Source organism: Malaclemys terrapin, chromosome 2 (genome assembly GCF_027887155.1).
Source record: "Malaclemys terrapin pileata isolate rMalTer1 chromosome 2, rMalTer1.hap1, whole genome shotgun sequence".
Lineage (NCBI taxonomy): Eukaryota > Metazoa > Chordata > Testudines > Emydidae > Malaclemys > Malaclemys terrapin.
The window spans coordinates 249304608-249325292 of NC_071506.1; the positions used below are offsets into that span (position 1 = coordinate 249304608).

At 43.5% G+C, this 20685-nt stretch overlaps 1 protein-coding gene across 1 annotated transcript in view; it reads left to right on the plus strand.

The window, feature by feature from the left end:
• Positions 1 to 20685, plus strand: part of PLXDC2 (plexin domain containing 2) — a 378653-nt gene that overhangs the window by 262416 nt on the left and 95552 nt on the right. The window contains exons 5-6 of the mRNA XM_054020649.1: positions 15421 to 15543; positions 18778 to 18896. Of these exons, the coding sequence (XP_053876624.1) occupies positions 15421 to 15543; positions 18778 to 18896 (242 nt within the window). The remainder of the gene's footprint in view (positions 1 to 15420; positions 15544 to 18777; positions 18897 to 20685) is intronic.

Consider the following 20685-nt stretch of genomic DNA (forward strand, 5'->3'; position numbering starts at 1 on the left):
AAATGTCCGGGATTTCCCCCAGACGGCTATTTAAACACCCAAAAGTGGCTGACAGGGCAGCCGCGCCGGATTGAGCCGCTCACTTGGGGCCTCTCCAGCAGCAAAAGCTCCTCCCCCGCTTCCCTTCTCCCCTGCAGCTTCAGCACGCCGGCAGCGCTGCGCGGTAAGCCTGGAAGGGGGGAGAAGTGGAGCACTCAGGGGAGGTAGCAGAGTGGAGGTGAGCTGGGACAGGGGGGTGCGGGGAGGGCTGCCCACAGCAGGTAACTGGGGGGGGGGAACGCAGGGGAACCGCTCCCCGCCCCAGCTCACTTCCGCTCCGCCTCCGCCTGCTGCCTTGTGCGCACAGTCGCGCTGCTCCGCTTCTCACCCCCTCCCTCCCACGCTTACCACACAAACAGCTGATTCGAGGCAAGCCTGGGGGGGCAGAGAAGCGGGGCGGCTGTGCGCTCAGGGGAGCAGGCAGAGCCAGAGCGGCGGTGAGCTGGGGTGGGGAGGGGCAGGGAGCACGGTGAGTCAAGGGACAGGGAGCGGGGGGTTGGATGGGGCGGGGGTTCTGGGGGGGCCTGTTGGGGGTGGGGGTGTGGAGAGGGATTGGGGCAGTCAGAGGACAGGGAGGGTTAGATGGGTTGAGGGTTCGGGTGGGCAGTCAGGGGACAAAGATAAGGGAGGCTTAGATAGGGGGTGTGGTTCCGGGGGATGGTTAGGGGCAGGGGTCCCAGGAGGGGGCAATCAGGGGACAAGGAGCATGGGGAGTTGGATGGGTTGGGGGTTCTGTGGGGGGCAGTCAGGGGGCAGGAAGTCGGAGGGAGTGGCTAGGCGGCAGTTCTTCCCCCCCCACCCCCCGGAGTGTCCTCTTTTTTGAAACCCTCAAGTGACTCATATGCCCTCATATGAAAATGGTAACTCTAGGTGTGAGTCACTTGAGAGCTATCAAGTTCCAAGGCTTCTCATTGAATAGATACTATTTTCCACTACAGATCATTATGATTCTATCCCCATACCTTCTCTGGGGGAATAAGTGCCTGATCAGACAGGAATGATGAGTCATTAGAATCTAAATAGCCTCGTGTCTTGTTTTCTCATGAATGTGAAAGTTCTATCTCCACAATTCAAAGAGTATAAATATGTAATTAAAAACATAGGAACAGGTACATCAGTTACAATTAAAGCTGAAGTTTGGTTATTTCCTGCCACGGTCTCTTCGCTGGCAGTATTCTCCCCCACTCCTCTACCCCTCCCTGTGATATCCAACATATTTTTTTTACAAGGTCCATTTTTTGGCATTTTAGAAGAAAAGTGTCTACTGGCAGTGTTGCATAGTACATAAAAACCCCTAAATCCCTTTGCTCAATTAAATGGGATATTCAACAGAATGGATTACAATCCACCAGATCATATATATTTTTTCTTTTTTACAAAAGTAATGACTATTACAGCAACCTAAGAAAATCACTCGCATAACTTAGTGGTCAACACATTAGAGAGAGAAGGTGGGTGCATCAAATGCTTCTGTGGAAAATTATTAAAATATATCAAAGACGCAAAGGAAAAAGTATCAATTCGCAAAGTTGTTTCTTGGTGTAGCGATCTCTAAACTATATTTTAAACCACTGAACACTGGTAAAATATTTGTCACCCTGCTTAAATGAATATGTAAGCAACACTGTTCCTGATGTGTGTTGTTTTCCTTCGTACTATATCTTACCATTTATTCATACAAAAAGCGTGCAGCTCTACCCCCAAGTGAAATATTAGATTTGATCTCAAATATATGAAATAAAACAATGGGCCAGATCTTCACCTGAAGTAAATCAGAGTTTTTCACTGAAGTCAGTAGAGATCAAACAGTTTATACCTGCTAAGGACTGGCCCAATAATCCAAACTCTGCTTTTCCACCCCAGGGAAAATTCTAAAACAAATGGAATTAAACCTATTTACCAAATAGAATTGAAAGCATTTCTGTACAGTTTGACTCCAAACAGGTATCTTCCAACCTAATGAAAAGATGTGTCTCAAATAGTAAAAGAAAATTTTATAACTCAAGGTTAGAATAGTTGCAGCAAATCTGTCTTTTACTGCCCAAAGAACTGCTTTGAAGGATTGTAGTGTTTTTTAGGAAGGAAATAAATGGAGTATGGTGTAAATTCTCATGTCAAAGATATTTCACTTGTCATCTCACTTGCGGAACAAAACTGTTCTGGAGTTTTTAGGTTTGTTTCAGCAGTTAGAAGTTTCTGCAAATCAATTAGAAGAGTTTGAAATGAGCTTATCTGGGATAATTAACCTTGAAAAGATTTTGGCCATGTTTTATTAGGTCCTGAATTTTAAGATGATTTATTTTACAAAAACATTTTGAAATGAAGATATCAATGTATGTGAATGGCTGATGTGGAACCATTTGCTTCAAAGGTGGCCTGTTTAAGTGGCAAAATAAACTTGAATCTTGATATTCTTCTCCATGACTTTTTCAGCAAACTCTCCCTCACCCCCCCACAACTTGTTAAGGTGGGGTTTTTTGAGGCTTGAAACCTTTAGGTCAGAGAGTTTTATCTAACAAGCTGACCTTGTGTTACAGTGTCTGCTTTTAACCTTAAACATTTCAGAGAAGATTGAGCTTCACCACCTATTTAAAACAAAAATAAATAAATTCCTGTGCCAAATGTGTTGTATGTGTGTTTTCTACAGTGCTGCTTTGCTGGATTTGATTCAGTTTTAACTAGGGTTACCATTCGTCCGGATTTACCCGGACATGTCCTCCTTTTCGCGCTAAAAATAGCGTCCGGGGGGAATTTGTAAAGCACTCACAATGTCCGGGATTTCCCCCTCCCCCGGCAGAGCGAGCGGCTGGGAGGGCTGCAGAAAAATCCCGGGCTGGACTCCTGAGCAGCTGTAGAGGAGCCGGAGCCGCCCTGCATTCTGAGTTGGCCTCTCCTGCAACCCGGTCCGGCAGCACTGTGCAGGGCCAGGGACCGGGTTTTGTTGTGCAGGGCCAGGGACTGGGTTTTGTTGTGCTGGGGAGCGCAGCCACGTGTCCGGCTCGGCTCGCACAGAGCCCAACACCCTGTTCTGAGCAGCAGGGTAAGGGGGACTGGGGGCAGGAAGGTTCTGGAGGGGGCAGTCAAGAAACGGGGGGGGGGCTTTTGGGGGGGGTTGAGAAAGTTTTGGGCAGTCAGGGTACAGGTAGGGGGTAGGGTCCTGGGGGGCAGTTGGGGGGGGTCTTAGGAGGGGGCAGTTAGGGGACAAGGAACAGGGAGGCTTAGGGGTGGGGTTCTGGAGGGCAGTTAGGAGCAGGGGTCCCAGGAAGGGGCAGTCAGGGGACAAGGAGCAGGGGGGTGGGGAGCTGGGAGTTCTGGGGGGGGGCTGTCAGGGGGCAGGAGTGGGGAGAGGGATCGGAGCAGTCAGGGGACAGGGAGCAGAGAGGTTTAGATGGGTTGCGAGTTCTGGGGGGGGCTGTCAGGGGGCAGGAGTGGGGAGAGGGATCGGAGCAGTCAGGGGACAGGGAGCAGAGAGGTTTAGATGGGTTGGGAGTTCTGGGGGGGCGCTGTCAGGGGGCAGGAGTGGGGAGAGGGATCGGAGCAGTCAGGGGACAGGGAGCAGAGAGGTTTAGATGGGTTGGGAGTTCTGGGGGGGGCTGTCAAGGGGGCAGGAGTGGGGAGAGGGATCGGAGCAGTCAGGGGACAGGGAGCAGAGAGGTTTAGATGGGTTGGGAGTTCTGGGGGGGGCTGTCAGGGGGTGGGGAGTGGTTGGATGGGGCGTGGGAGTCCCAGGGGTCTGTCTGGGGGTGGGGGTGTGGATAAGGGTTGGGGCAGTCAGGGGACAAGAGGCAGGGAGGCTTAGATAGGGAGTGGAGGCCTGGGGGGCAGTTAGGGGCAGGGGTCCCAGGAGGGGGCAGTCAGGGGACAAGGAACGGGGGGAGGGTTGGGGGTTCTGGGGGGGCGGGAAGTGGGAGGGGCAGGGGCGGGGCTCCTCCCGTCCTCTTTTTTGCTTGCTGAAATATGGTAACCCTAGTTTTAACGTTAAAATAACCATTCGGAAATCCTAACTGAACCGTTATTTTGAATGTAACTTCTACTTTCTCCAGTCTTTTAACAGTAAATACTATTATTTTAAATACATTTCCCCTACATTTCCTTTAAAAAACATAGATGGAGAGTCATTCATTTCCCACAAGCATGCTTCATTTGGAAAGCTAATGGTTTCACCCATATACTTGTACAAATATTCTGAATTCCTATTCCACATATAAAGTGTGTATAAATGCTCAGTTGAGTGCATTTATATGAAACAGAACATATATTTAAATGTATATTTCAAATAACAGTGAAATGCTTTAAATATATATTATTTTCTTACCTACGGAATATGGTAAATGTTATGCAAAGTCTGCAGAAGGCATACCATGTATTTTGCATACTATGCACATAATATATTTGATTAAATGTACCAGAAAATTCTGGCTCACAAAGGAGCACAGTACTAAAAAAAACAAGTGCAGATGTTTGTACAGACAACTGTGCTAATCGTCACCCAAATTCTGCCTGCCAATGGCAACAATGTTATCCGTGTGCATATATTGGTGAAGGTATGGTGTTGGTATCCTGTCAGTATCTGCAGGTTCAACCATGTCTCCTCTTTTCCTACCCCTCCCCGTTGCATAAAAAAGCACAGAAGTGGGAAAGAATTTTTGAAATAGTTCAGCATTTGAACTCTGGACTTGGACTTTGCACATGTATAACACCAAAGGTTGCCAACTTGCTAATGGCACAAAACTCTGAGCCCCACCCATGCTCCGCCCCTTCTCCAAGGCCCCAGCCCCGCTCGCTCCATTCCTCCTTTCTCCGTCGCTCGCTCTCCCGCACCCTCAATCACTTTCACCAGGCTGGGGTAGGGGGTTGGGATGCAGGAGAGGATGCAGGTGTGACGTTGCACTCTATATGGTTTTATAAAAATATGCTGATGAGTGTGAATATAATGTAACTAAAATATGCTTCATGCAAAAGGTCTCTTATAAGGTATCATTACAAAGCTTATAAGCTGCTGAGTGTGATCATCCTATTTGTATACATGTATCACTCTTGTATCTAAAACTAGAAATATGAAATATAACTCTGAGGGCCTGTTGTAATTATGCAAAGTGTGGGTCATTAATGGTGGTTTGGAATCTTGATGGCTCCCATCAGCCAGGCAGTTGACTGGGATGGCTCTGTTTGCAGGCAGGGCTTCCTGTGAGTCAGGCTGGGAAGAATGAAGGCTTGGAGTCTCACAGGAATATGACCATGTCACCTGGTACTGAAATCCATCTTAAACCTGGTGCTTTTCCATTTAGAAAGGGGGATGGGGACCCAGAGAAACAAAAGATTCCCGCCTTGTGCCAAAGCTATATAAGGGGGTGGAACAGAACAAAGGGGGCTGCAGTCATGAGAAATCCCCTAGCTACCACCTGAGCTGGAACAAGGGCTGGACCAGGGGAAAGGATTGTGCCCAGACTAGGAAGGCATCCAGTCTGTGAAAAAAACTTATTGAAACATCTCTGAGGGTGAGATTTTATCTGTATTCAGTTTTCTTACTGTATTAGGCATAGACTTGCGGGTTTTATTTTATTTTGATTGGTAATTCACTTTGTCCTTTCTGTCACTACTTAGAACCACTTAAATACTACTTTCTGTATTTAATAAAAACACTTTTTACATATTAATTAACCCAGAGTATGTATTAATACCTGGTGGAGGGCAAAAATCTGTGCATATCTCTCTATCAGTGTTATAGAGGGTGAACAATTTATGAGTTTACCCCGTATAAGCTTTATACAGGGTAAAATGGATTTATTTGGGGTTCAGACCCCATTGGGCATCTGAGTGTTAAAGACAGGAACACTCCTTAAGCTGCTTTCAGTTTAAGCCTACAGCTGTTAAGGGACATGGTTCAGACCTGGGTCTGGGTTTGCAGCAAGCTAGCAGGTCTGGCTCAAACCAGGCAGGGCACTGAAGTCCCAAGCTGGGAGGGCAGGGAAAGCAGGGGCAGAAGTAGTCTTGGCACATCAGTTGGCAGCCCCAAAGGGGTTTCTGTGATCCAACCCTTCACAGCAGTGTCCAGACAGCACTTACCGCAGCTCTCAGGAAGCAGCCGCCAGGTCCCTGAAGCCCCTAGGTACATGGGTGGCCAGGGAGGCTTCGCGTGCTGCCCTCGTGCCCACAGGTGCCACCCCCGCAGCTCCAATTGGTCGCGGTTCCCAGCCAATGGGAACTGTGGAGCTGGCACTGGAGGCAGGGGCAGGGTGCAGAGTCTCCCTGGCTGCCCATTTGCCTAGGGGCTGCAGAGACCTGCAGCCATTTCCGGGAGCCATGCGGAGCTAGGGCAGGCTGGGAGCCTGCCTTAGCCCCTGGCCCCCGCTGCGCCACCAACCGGACTTTTAATGGCCCCGTGGGTGGTGCCGACCTGAGCCACCAGGGTCCTTTTTGACCGGCTGTTCCAGTCGAAAACCAGATGCCTGGCAACCCTGGCCACGGATGAGGGGGTTGGGGTGCAGGAGTGGGCTCCAGGCTGGGCCAGGGGGTGGGGCGTTTGGGAGGGTGAGGTCCAGAGTCCCTCCTGCACCCCAACCCCCTGCCCAGCCCGGAGCTCCCTCCCGCACCCCAGCGCCATCACCCCCAGCAGGAGCCTTCACCCCCCACACCCGCCCCAACTCCCTGCCCCAGCCCTGGAGCCCCCTCCTACACCCCAAACCTCTCATCCCTGCCCCATCCCCAGCTGGCGCCCTCACTCCCCCGCACCCCAACCCCCCTGCCCCAGCCTGGAGCCTCCTCCCACATCACAAACCCCTCATCCCCCTCATTGGGGGAGGGATAGCTCAGTGGTTTGAGCTTTGGCCCACTAAACCCAGGGTTGTGAGTTCAGTCCTTGAGGGAGCCATTTAGGGATCCGGGGCAAAAAATTGGTCCTCCTAGTGAAGGCAGGGGACTCGACTCGATGACCTTTCAAGGTCCCTTCCAGCTCTATGAGATAGGTATATCTCCATGTTAATAATAATAATAATAATAAATCCCCGGCCTCACCCCCCACAGGAGCCCTACCCGCCCCGCACCCCAACTCCCTGACCCAGCCCAGAGCCTCCTCCTGCACTCCAACCCCCCTCATCCCCAGCTAGGGTTGCCAGACATCTGGTTTCCGACTGGAATGGCCTGTCAAAAAGGGACCCGTTAAAAGCCCTCATCCCTGGCCCCACCCTCATCTGCGCTCACCCCCCTGCATCCTAATGCCCTATCCCAGCCTGGAGACCCCTCATTCCCAGAGCCCACACTCCCTGCCCCGGCCCAGAGCCCCCTTCTGTACCACAAACTCCTCATCCCAGAGCCCACACCCTCAGCCCATATCCAGAGCTTCAGCTGTCTCTCTTCCCCTTTTTGCCTGGATTTGGATGAAAATGATCAGCAGAGGCTGCATGCTCTCCCGCTCATTAAATAAGGAATATAAAAGGGAGAAATGAAAAAGATCATTTCAACAGCACACAGCAAGATGGTACAGTGGGAATGAATATCTGCTATTACATCTCTGCTACCACAGCTGCTTATTTTTTAATATAAAATCACACAGCTGACATCAGGGCTTCATAGCTGGTGTATCTCAGGCCATTGGGGTATAGAGACAGATTTTTCTCCATTTCTATTTTTTTGGAAATTCTTATGCCATTTTCCTTCTAATTTGTGTGCTGCTAGAACATAACTAATAAACCTGCAGTGAGCTGTACGCTCGACTAGCAACTCAGCCTCTGCCCAGTGGAAGTCTCTTTCATGCCAAACCTTCCACTGTACTATCACTGCTGGCAGATTATTACTTTTCCAGCCTGCTAACCAGAGCTCTTTGTCTTAGCAGGGCTTTGAACATATGGTTTTGCTCAACACTGGTTAAATGATAATAAATGGGTACAAGGTAATACAAGATAATACAAGGTAATCTGATTTTTGCATGTGTAAAGTGATGCTGTTTGTTTAGATTATCTTTTAAAATATGCTTCAAGCTCAAGGTGTGTGTACCAATATATTTTTAAATAAATTTCCAATTGGCCCAATAGCCACATTAACTATCCTTTCCAAGCCTAATACCTCCTCTTTAATGCACTGGCCATTAACCTGTCCTCTTGGGAAAGAGATGAACCTTGGTATGTGCATTGGAAGTCAGTGATTTCAGGTACACTCAGGCTAGCAGCCAGAGTGAATTCTAGAGCTCAAGTCTCTTCAGTGACAACTTCCTTTTTACAGCCCCATCACTTATCATCTGATGTCAGGTGCTGCAGTATTGCACAAGGGGAGAGTGGTCTCTAATATAACCAGACCCAATCCAGTTAGGGCCTGGTAGGTCATAAAACCAACTCTTGTATAGCACTGAAACATGAATACACATGTACAGTAGGTGCAGAGTCAAGTATCACCATGTGGAGGCACTTGACATGCTGTATATTTTATTCTGGGATTATGCTATATGAATTTCATCTAATGCTCCAATCCAGCCCTTGTCATTTTCAGAGCTACAAGATCAAGAGAAAGACAATTACACTTTGCTATAGAGTCCTTCAGACAAATGTCAGAAAAATGCTTCTCTGCCTATATTTGTGAATAGATTATAACATTCCCAGTCCTGTCAAATGAACTTTTTGGTAATTGGAATAGAAGAGGACACTGTTTTATATATTTATTTTTTAATAAGGATGGTTTTGGTGAACTAACAAAGTTAAAAAGACCACCTATAAAAGCAATGACAGTATTTCAAAATGAAATTCTGCATTCATTATCTATGTTACTGTCACCTGGAGCCATGAAAACTTTTATTGTTGAAAGTACAAGTGTCATGAGGTGGAAAGAATTTTTCATACGATGTTCTTGTTGATAGCTTTGTACAGCCAAGTAACTTCTTCCATATAAGGGGTTTGTGTTTTCACTCAAGGATAACTAAATAATACAGTGAATGCAGTGGGAGTGACTTAAGAGATGTAGATGGCGAGAATTGCCAAGTGCATTATTGTCAGTTGTCAGATTACACCTTTTCCCACTGGCATTCTAAGTATCTTCAAATAAAATATCTTTGTTGAACACCTACCGTAAGCTTGCAAACAAACAAGTTCCTGTAAATGCCAGTCATTCAAATAAATGCCATAAAACATTAGAAACAACATGTACACAGACAAAACCCTTGTAAATCCACATCTTGCAATAACTTCGAAGGAAACCTGGACCATAATATTTGAGTGTCTGAAGTATGTGCACTCTGAATGGAATCCTTCAGACTCTTATACATGTGTATAAAACCTTTTTGCAATAATACTTCAGCTGAACTCTTTACTCAGTCGGATGTGTGACTGCTTTTACACCTATTGTTTGAGTCATCCCTCTACAGTATCCTGGAAATCACAATCTAAGCTGTTTATTTCAGTCCTAATTCCTCAATGTACTTAAGTATGTGCCAAAATGTAATCCTGAACATGTGAGTAGTCCAACTGAAGTCCGTGCATGATCTCACATGCATAAAACAAGGCACATGTTTAAGTACTTTGCTGAATCAGGGCCTTAGAAAGGAGACTATTTCCAAGGCAGAGTATTTCATTCTTTTTACTTACCTGTATATCTCATGTGTTGGCATGTCTTCAGTGAAACAAAGGGTGCTGAAAAGTGGGAAATCTGTGTAGCCTAGTGGCTAGAGCACTGAGCTGGGACTCATGAAGTGTTGGTTTTATTCCTGGCTCAGCTACTGGCCTGCTGGTTGACCTAGGGCAAGTGAGTTCACCTCCCCATCCCTCAGTTTCTCCATCTGTAAAATGGGGACAGTGATCCTGCCCTCTTTTGGAATCTACTGATGAAAAGTGCTATATAAGAGCTAGATATTGATATTTAATTATTTATTAAATGGCTTAGTTATTCACACTACCTGAAGCCGATATCCTACAATTTCCTTGAATTTGGTGAATAATGCAGGAAGTTTATGTTGGGTGACTGGTGTCTATACATGCCTATTGAAAGTGAATATAAGAGGAAGAAGCCAAATTCTGCAATCCTTACGAAGGCAAACTGCCACAGATGTTTGAGAACCAATACTGGGCCTAATTCTGTCCTTGGATCAACTGATGAAAATCCCAGGTAACTCCACTGAAACCGGTCAAGTGTGAATCTAGAGCAACCAGTGGAACAGAGAACACCATTTGGTTTTCTATAAATGGAATTGAAATTTTGGAAATTGTCCTAGTTCAACTAAAAAGCTGGCCCACAATGTGCACTTCTCCATCAGTTTGTACACATATGTTTGTATATACATGTGCACCCACACACCACATAAGATTTAGCCTTTTTATTTCTATACTATTCACCTGTACTTACTTTAGGTTTTGTTTATACTTGTTCTTGTTTTACATAGAGCTGTTTGTTATAACTTATAAAATCCTGAACGACAGAGTTTGATAAATTTCATCTGAACATTTTAGAGGCAGCTAGTATCTTGTGTTTCTAGCTTTAGTCCTTTTGGATAGATTTGCAAAACAGCCTTCCAAACTCTTCCCACAAATTGAGGATTAAGTGGTTCAGGAAATTGTAGGTCTGGAAAATTCTTCCTTGACTAAGTGAATAGATGGTTATTACTACCATCAGAAAACTGGCTTACAGACAGTATAAGCCACTGCTTGCCAACTTTCTGTGGAAGCCCCTTCAGGGATAAGTTAAATTTGTATGTGCTACTTACTTGAAGTATTAGTGGCAATGATAAAATATCAACAGTGGTTCAGCCTCTGAATCTCTGGGACACTTTGAACTGACTTTGTGTTTCTTTCCAAGTTGTTCTGAAGCATGACGGGAGTTCTTATTAGAATGACCTTTGTTCAGAACCTTCCTGGTTTCGTTATCACCCTTCCCGCCCTGTTTCCACTGTTATCTAAAGGAAAAATGTACCACTGGCAAACAAGTAGAAATATGCATTATGGCTACTAACTACCTGGATCGATTTATTTATTTACTTAAATATTCTAACAATTACATTTTTCCCTTGTATTTTTGTACCTGGCCTGAGTATTAGTTGTGATGGTAATGTTTACAAATGTGAACTGGGAAGAGAGGGTGTGCAAGCGTATGAGGACATTGGAGTTACACCAGGAATTAATTTGGTGCAAGGTGTTAAAAGGTAATCCCGATACATGAATGTGACTTTCAAGATTGTATATATCACCTTCAGCGTATTAGGGGTGTGGTTGTAGGTATATAGATCTAGACAAGAATATGACAAAAGACATGTACGTGTTCCCTCAGGGACCATCAGCACTCAAGTGCTGAATGAAACAATAGATATTTAAAATGTCTCAATAAGCCAGAGGGAGAATGCTTCTCAAGAGAATTACGTTTAAGAAGCAGACAGCAATCACTGTGAACTAATAAAAATGCATTTTAGTGACCATTGTCTGGTAGGATTTCTGCTTACCCTAAGGAGACATATGGTAGAATACAATTCATGTTGAAAATCCATTTGCAATAGGACATCTGAAAAGTTTAGATTTTAAATGACTAGAAAAGCACACGAAGAAAAGGTGAGGAAAGAAAAAAATAGAGAGAATTAATTTTTTTCTACTAGTTCACAAAAGTGAACGTTGTAAAAGATGTTTGGGTGTGTTTTGTCTGTCTCTGTGAACCTCTAAAAACCAGGTCACCTGCAGTTAGTGACCTAAATATGGATTTAAGACCTGAATAGTAGACATCCAGGTTTTAGAATATTACCAGCATTTGAAACTATGAAACTGCAAGCTGTGTTTTAAAAGAAAACAAAGGCAAAGGAATCCTCTAATTCAGCCCACGGGAATGTAGGCTGTTTCCTAGAGTATATTTTCTGGTGTTTTGTCCAGCATAGTTTTAAATTTTTGAATTAATGAGTTTTCTATCATTTCAGCAAGGGATTACCTCATGATATATAGTGATAATTGCTACTACCCTATGTGACAGACCCAGACCAGTGGGGTACAGGAGTCTGGTAGAGGGCAAATATACTGGTCACTGGATGAGTAGTTTTCTGTTCCCTGAGTGATCAGAGCAGGGGCTGCACTAAAGTAATCAGGAACCTGCTAGAACCAGTTAAGGCAGGCAGGCTAATTAGGACACCTGGAGCCAATTAAGAAGAAGCTGCTAGAATCAATTAAGGCAGGCTAATCAGGGCACCTGGGTTTTAAAAAGGAGCTCACTTCAGTTTGTGGTGTGAGTGTGAGGAGCTGGGTGCAAGAGATGCTGAGAGTGAGCTGCTGGAGGACTGAGGAGCACAAGTGTTATCAGACACCAGGAGGAAGGTCCTGTGGTGAGAATAACGAAGGTGTTTGGAGGAGGCCATGGGGAAGTAGCCCAGGGATTGTTGCTGTCATGCAGCTGTTACAGGAGGCACTATAGACAGCTGCAGTCCACAGGGCCCTGGGCTGGAACCTGGAGTAGAGGGCGGGCCCAGGTTCCCCCCAAACCTCCCAATTGACCTGGACTGTGGGTTCTTCTAGAGGGGAAGGTATCTGGGCTGTTCCCCAACCCACATGGTGAATCTCTGAGGCAAGAAAATCCGCCAATAAGCGCAGGACCCACCACGATAGAGGAGGAACTTTGTCACACCAGGCAGGTTGTTCGTTTGTTTTTGTTTTTTTAAATAGCCTCTCTAGTCACTGCACAGTGCAACATGTAAAACTGTATATCTGACCAACTCAGTTATACTGTGCAAGCATTTCGTTAACAGGGGTCAGTGAAAGATTGTTAGTGAAGATACATGAGTGGGAAGAGGTGGTTATGATATGGACTGGCACTCAGGAGATCTGGGTTAAATTCCTTGCTCTACCACAGATTTCCGTGTGGCCTTGGATAACTCATCTAATCTCTTTGCGCCTCACTTCCCTGTGACAGAAGTGGAGTTGTACTATAATACTTAATGTTGACTAGAGTTGACTGGAAAACAAATTTTCTGTCCCATAGGAAAATGAGAGGGATCCATATTTGTTGTTGTTCTGAAGTGTCAAACCTTGGATTTCCTGTGAAGGGAAATATCCTGATTTGGGTGCCACCAATCTCAGGTATCACTGTCCCTCTATGCTGTTCCTTCTTTGTTTTTTGTGCCCAGATTACATAGAGGGGGAAGAGAGACACCCCTCCTCCCCCCCCCCCCCCCCCCAGACAGGAGATGGGAGGGTGAGGAGGGGGAAGGGAAATCCATGTGCCTGAGACAGGAAGGAACCCATTCACTATCACTATTGCTGCTACCACCACTCTTTCCATCAAAACTTTAATCAAAGTTGACATGTTCCTGCAAAACAGCATTTTCTGATGGAAAACCATCTTGTTGGAAATTTTTTCAACCAGATCTAATGTTGGCCTGGTTGGTGGGATGTTTACTGTTTGGATATATTGGTTTAGCTTCATAGGAGACAGAAAGGAAAAGCAAGCAGGAAGGAATCAATGGCTTAAGATAAACCACCCCTCAGTAAACACTAAGGGTTCTTAAGAGACAATGTCCAAACTATTAACTGTGAAGTATCTACCTCCTGACTCCAGCCAGCTTACAGAACCAATTTTGACAAGCAGGGCCAAAGCCTGGAAATTGACAAGCAAAAAGATAACAGTTTAGAAAGACTCCCATTCAAGAGCAGGTAGTTGTTTAGAGAGTTGTTTGGGGAAGGCAGACTGAGATGGGCACCTGCTGGGTGTCTGAAGACGCTTAGGCTACCATCAGCGGAGAGTAAGCCTGGAGGTAAGATAGATATGCATGCAGGTTTTACAATCCCTCTTCTTTAACTATTTTGGTTTTGAGAAGGCCATCTGATCACGATATACGCCACTGGTCACAGACTCCTGAAGGAAAGAATCATAAGTGCCACATTCAGTCAGATCCATTGAGTAAGCATGGTTAATATACAGAGTGCTGTAATCCGGGGCCCGGTCTAATAAGGCTTGTCTGCACAGACACACTCAGGAAAGTTAAGATGCATCAACTAAAGCTCTGAAGTGAATGTGTGTTAAATCCCTGTGTTAACACTCCTATTCAGGAGTAAAGTGGCCTGAGTTTGTTGTAGCTTAATCCTAGGAGAGTATCCACTCAGGGTTTGATGCATTTTAACTGCAAAGTACAGTAGAACTTCAGAGTTACGAACACCTCAGGAATGGAGAATGTTCATAACTCTGAAATGTTTGTAACTCTGAACAAAATGTTACAGTTGTTCTTTCAAAAGATTACAACTGAACATTGATTTAATATAACTTTGAAACTTTACTGTGCAGAAGAAAAATGCTGCTTTCCCTTTTATTTTTTTTTAGTAGTTTACATTTAAGACAGTACTATACTGTATTTGCTTTGTGTGTGTGTGTCTCTCTCTGCTGCTGCCTGATTATGTACTTCTGGTTCCAAATGAGACATGTGGTTAACTGGTCAGATTGTAATGCTGGTGTTCATAATTCTGAGGTTCTACAGTATTTTCACAGCTTCCATTAATTTGTCTTCACTCTCTTGAGTGCCCCCATGTAGACATACCCTCAGAGGGGAGAACTGCAGAATTCCATCTCAGTATAGGTAAAGGCACCAGGCTTGGACCTGACTCAGGAGGGGGGCGGCACTCAGACTATAAAGATGACAGAGATGTAGCTAGCCTTGAAGCCATGACAAATACTTGTCTCTCTCACCATTCAGCCGTCTTATTCATTAAGATTGCAAGTCCTTCAGGGCAAAAATTGTCTCAGGCTATGTCTACACGGCTCACCTTACAATGGCATGGCTGTGCCATTGCAGCGGCACTGTTGTAAGATGCTCATTGTAGCCATTCTTTTATCACCAGGAGAGAGCTCCCCCGGTGACAAAATAAAACCACCCCCAACGAGGCGTGGTAGCTTTGTTGACGGGAGAGTCTCCCAATGATGTACTGTCCACACGGGTGATTTTCATCACCCCTGAGCAACAAGTTTTAACAATGAAAGTGCAGTGTAGACAAAGCCTTACTGTGTGTTTTACAAAAAGAAGGTGTGGTCTCATCCCTGAAGAGCTGACATCTGAAAAGACAAAACAGGCCGACTAATGAAGAGGGGGGGATACAACACATGAGGAAAGTAGCAAAGATGGTGATTGGCTGCATTTTGATAATGCTTGCTTTCTCAGCCCTTCTGAGTTTCACCCCAAAACTGAAAATGGCCTTCACTGTACAATGAGTTTCAATCTGTTTTTTTGGCTCTATGAAAATCTGTTCCTTGAAATGATTCCTCCTTTGTTCAGAGCTCATTCTGATTGCTCTCGTGAATCTTCTTGTGCCATTTATGCTGTTGTTTAATTTACTGTTAGAAGTTGGCAATAGGATTAATTTTATCTTTAAAACTCTGGCAATATCTAGTTAAATCAGACATTTGTTAAATCTTTTTAGAAATGACTTATTTTTTTCTTCTTTATTGTAGGTTTCATATATACTGGAGAAGTTGTGCATCGAATGTTAACAGCTACGCAATACATTGCACCCTTGATGGCAAATTTTGACCCCAGTGTGTCAAGAAATTCAACAGTGAGATACTTTGATAATGGTATGTGATAGACAAATTCATTTATGTAAGACTATCCCTTGGCTATTTATATTTTCCTAAATAGCTTTTTTTTTTTTTAAAATGAAGGCTACTTACAATATTGTATGTGGCTAACAGGCCATCTAAAGAATGGATAAATATTCGTAAAATGGATTCTAAAACATGGTTAGACATTCATGAATGGATTATATTAAATAGTTTAAAAAAACCCACAGATGGTAGAACGTGTAATACCACTTCTAGACTTGAAATATACTTTATTATTTTAAAGAGGAAAATCTATCTCCTGCCAAGGAGCATAGCCCTCTTGATTCATTTGTGTAGGAAGTCCTGTTCATCCAGTAGCTATAAAGAAAATAGCCTTGTGAGATGTAATATTAAGCATACACAGAGGCAGGGCATGTCACTGATTAAATGGGCAGTGTGCCCCAGTATAGGAATTCAATAAACTTGTCTATACTAGCAGTCCTTCATAGGAAAATCTGAAAAGCTAAAAAGCAAAGTGAAATGTTATACTTAGGGCTACTCTTTGGGATATATTTAATGCTTTAGAAATGTGAGGATTGTAGTCATGTAGTCTGTTAAAAATCAGCATTTTGAAAGCTTGATCCTCTGCGATGAAATGACAACTAATGCCTTAACTCAGCTCTGATCTCTAGTGGCAAATCTAGTGATGCCACACAAGATACTGATTCTAGATTTCATATTTAGGACTTTAGGGTACAATTTTAAAACATGTATGCTTAAAATTAGGCATCTAAGGCCAATATTTTCAACAGCAGGAGCCTAAAATTAGAAAGACTGCTTTGTATTTATGTTTATATTAATAGGCACTGTGCCTATCCCTGAGAAGGGAGAGTGGCTTGGACTGGAAGTGCCCACTCTACAAAACATTCTTTTTGTATTTGCTTTCCATGAATATTCTAACAAATGAATTTATGGGGAGGAGAGTGAATTGTAAGCACATTTTATGGAATCGTTATGACCATATTTCATGTTTGTAATCATGAGTATTCATGCCAGGAAACATATCTGGAAAGTTATGCTCATCCAAACAGAAATCAGCAATGCCTATATATCAATCACAGTCCAGTAATTTTTTTTGCAGAATTTAACTGACAAAAATATTCAAATAAATACATTTCAGAAAACCGTGCTCCCTTTGCAGATGATTTACAAAGAAAAAAGTGGTGACATTCATCCAGTACATTTTTTTTTTACATGAATTGTTCTGCTAGCTGTGGTCCTAACATAGCAGTGAGTTTGGTCAGCTATTTTATTTCTCCTTAAAGTTATCTTTGCTGAGAGAGAAAGGCTATATGGAGAATTTCCATTATCATTAATGGTTAATCCAGCTATACAACCAATTAGGTGCTATTGTTGAACCTGTATTGTTGATGTAGCACTACATCTGTGTATCTATATACACCTCTACCTTGATATAACACTGTCCGCGGGAGCCAAAAAATCTTACTGCATTATAGGTGAAACCGCATTATATTGAACTTGCTTTGATCCGCCGGAGTGCGCAGCCTCCCCCCCCCCACCCCCAGAGTACTGCTTTACCACGTTATATCTGAATTCATGTTATATTGGTTCATGTTATATCTGGGTAGAGGTGTATGTGTATTTATATTATATGTCATATACATGAATGACAAATGCAAATCCCTGCAGATATAATGGAGCTACAGGTGTGCCATAACCACTGAGGGAACCTGGCTGACTGAAAGGGATCTGAATGTCCTTGAGGAGGAACTGCTTAGGCTCCATACCTCCCTAACATAATTCTTTGATGCCTGGGAGGGGCAGACTCCATTACATTGCCCTTAAAGTGATGGGGTTCGGCCTCAGAGTATGTGTCCACCCTTGGAAGTAGCTAACATTTCCGTAATCATGACGTTCTGCTCTGTTGCATGTGCTTTAGGACCAAGGATTTGGCTGGTTACTGTAAATGAAAAGAAATAGAATAAGTCACATCATCAGCTACATAGTTCAGTTTTTGCCTTTGTCATTCTCCCTCTGCTGTTTCTCCTTGAAGTGCATTAGTTACTTTGGAAACAATTCTGTATCCATATGGGTAGAGCTTAGTGACCTAGCCGTGTTGTCACCTCTCAGGGAACCCAGCCCGGCAGACAGGTCCCCTGGGGAAAAAGAGCCAGTGCCACCGAAGCTGCTAACTCCCACTTATGCACAGGAGGGCTGAGATCCATAGGGGGAGCAGAGTCTGGCCCATTGATGAATTTTCGTTTGTAACATTATGCAGGTGAAAATGAATCCTGAAATGGGAAAAGTCCTTTTAAAATTAAAATTTACTTAGCATTCAAAAATGAGCTTTCATGCTTATTGCTGTCTATGAAGAATGCATTGCATACAGTATTAATTTATGCGCTAAGATGATGAAATATACACTTGCAAGTCTATCACATCATTTGCATGTTCATAGTTTCCTAAAATATATTGGCAAAAAACAGGCATATAAGCTATTGTGCTAAAGATCTGTGGCTGAGGAGTTTGCAGGATACATCAAACGTGTTGAGCTACAGGCATATTGACCCACCTTGAAGCATCCTCGTGACACTACACAAGAAATGAAATAGAGGTTTTGTGAATCAAAGCACATAACTCCCATTAGTGTTAAAGGGAGATGTGCACTGGGGGAAGGATATAGTCCTAAATATGAAAGACCTTTTCAGTAAACACTGTTTTGGTGATAAATTCCTTTCAGCCTAGCTGCCTCAATGTGTTTTGTAACCTCTCACCATCTGTAAAACATGCTTGCAGGGCATATGAGTCACTTTAGGGTACATTTTTAGTGTGGTGCATGGGGATCCAGCCAGACCAGTTCCCATGAATATTAATAGGCCTTTTGCAACAATCTCTGCACACTTAAGTCAGCATTTACCCCATCTATGGCTTTTTAGTGGCTTTAATTTAAACTGTATAGTTAATATTTATTGCAAATCCCTAGTATTCTTCAGCATTCAGAAACACAGTGAAACCTTAGTGTACAGAAAAATTAATGTTGTTTATATTGCTGCATTGTTAATGGAGGAAATTGAATACCTTAAATCACTTTTTCAATACCAGCAATTCCATTAACTTTTCAACCTTGATAGCCTGAAATATGAGATATAGGGACAAAGTATTGTTTTTATTTAACTTCAGTAAATGCTTACACTAATGTTAATGAATATTTTTCTTGTTTTTTCTTCCCCTCTCTGGGGCTCACAGGCACCGCACTTGTTGTCCAATGGGATCATGTACATCTGCAGGATAATTACAACCTAGGCAGCTTCACTTTTCAGGCTACCCTTCTCAATGATGGGCGTATCATTTTTGGATATAAAGAAGTAAGTTGGGTCTGAAAACTATCATTTGAATAATTATATCACTTTACAATCCCACAATTTCTGTCTGTCAGGACTTACTCTGTATAATTTTTAGTTGTTTGTTACTTGAAAGTTCAAATGTGTCAATCACTTTTATATTTTGTTACACATAAGATCCTTGTTCTGCTGAAACTTGAATTCCTTTGTAAACCTGAAGGTCATATGATTACCTTGAAAACCGTGGCTTGAATATCACAGTTGGTGAATTTCATTTGACTGTAAGGTGATACTTTTCTGGACGTTTTCAGTGCTGATTGTTTAGTAAAGTCCTAGCGGGGGTTGGGAGGTGGAATCTAATTTGATGGATTAGTTTAGCTAGATTTGGCCCTTTTGTAAATATTGTATACATAGTAGTTGCCATTAACAAGTGACCATTTACCAATAGCTACCATACCTTGGCATCTGAGACGCTGCAATATTTTCATGTATATAAATAAATAACTGTCGTATCTCACTGTTAGCTCTGTGGAGTTTTCAGGTTATATGTAGATTGGGGACAGATTGTTTGTCCCTCTTGGTAGCAGAACAGGGTTGGGTGGTGGCAAACAAGGTCTTTTCTGCTTCAGTTTTGTTCGCTCAGGCTCTTGGAAGTGCTTCAGAAGCTTAGAGTTGTGACCTACACTTTGGACTCACTTCTTTGCTTGCTGATAAAATGAGTTGAGGGGATGTTTTCTAGTCAATTTCATTCAAAGTTGTTTGTCCACCTTGTTACTTATGTTCACAGTGACAAGATACTTTTTAATCTCATTTTGGCAAGGAGGTTTGGACTCTTCCTTTTGGATGTGGTCTTGCCTATGGTTGTTAATTTTTTAGAAAGGAAGGATGTGGCTAAGGTGTGGCCTGGGATTCAGAAGATAAATTTCCTATCCTGCGACAGACATCCTGTATCAGTACAGGCAGGTCACTTAATCTCTTTCTGTCTCAGTTCCCCATCTGTAACGTGGGGATAATAGTACTTCCCTAGACTGCATTAAAGTCTTAGATACCACAGTAATGGAGCCATATAAGCACCTGCTATAGATAAATGCCCCTTGTCACCTCCAGACTAGATTATTACAATGGAAAATTAATGGGGCTAATTCTTAAGACCACTTGGAAACCTCATGCAGTGTCAAATGTGTAGGAGTGCCTACTTAGCTGTGTATCTCACAGGGGACAATGCTGTGTTTGTGATCCTCTCTAACTTTGAATTCATTTCTGGATGTTACACAAGATGTTAGTTTTGATTTATAAAAATGTAACTTGCTTGACTTTGGAACAGATTTTCCCTCTTGGTACAATAGCACAGCACTCTGATCTTCAGGGTATGCAGCAAGACTTACATTTTCCCCATGGCTCTTAAAGAGAAGGAAGGGGTAAGGTCAATAGGAAGGTCTAAATCCTGTGTCTTGAATGCTGTGTCATCATTTACACCTATGCAGAGTGGGTGTCAGAGATTGTCATTTTGATTTGGTAACATTTTACAGTCATTTTGCACTCATTTTGTATAGGTATAAATATTAATAAAAGGGGCCAGGCACTCTGATACCACCACATTCAGAATCAGAACACCCATCTAAACACACTTCTCTAAAGAAGGCAACTCCACCAGAGAAGTAAATCACATCATGGAAAAGGCCACCCAAATACCCCAGGAGAACCTGTTTCAATAGAGAAGAAAAACTCACAGACCTCAGACCCCTACTTGCCACCTTCCACCCCAGACTGGAACCCATATAGAATCATAGAATATTAGGGTTGGAAGAGACCT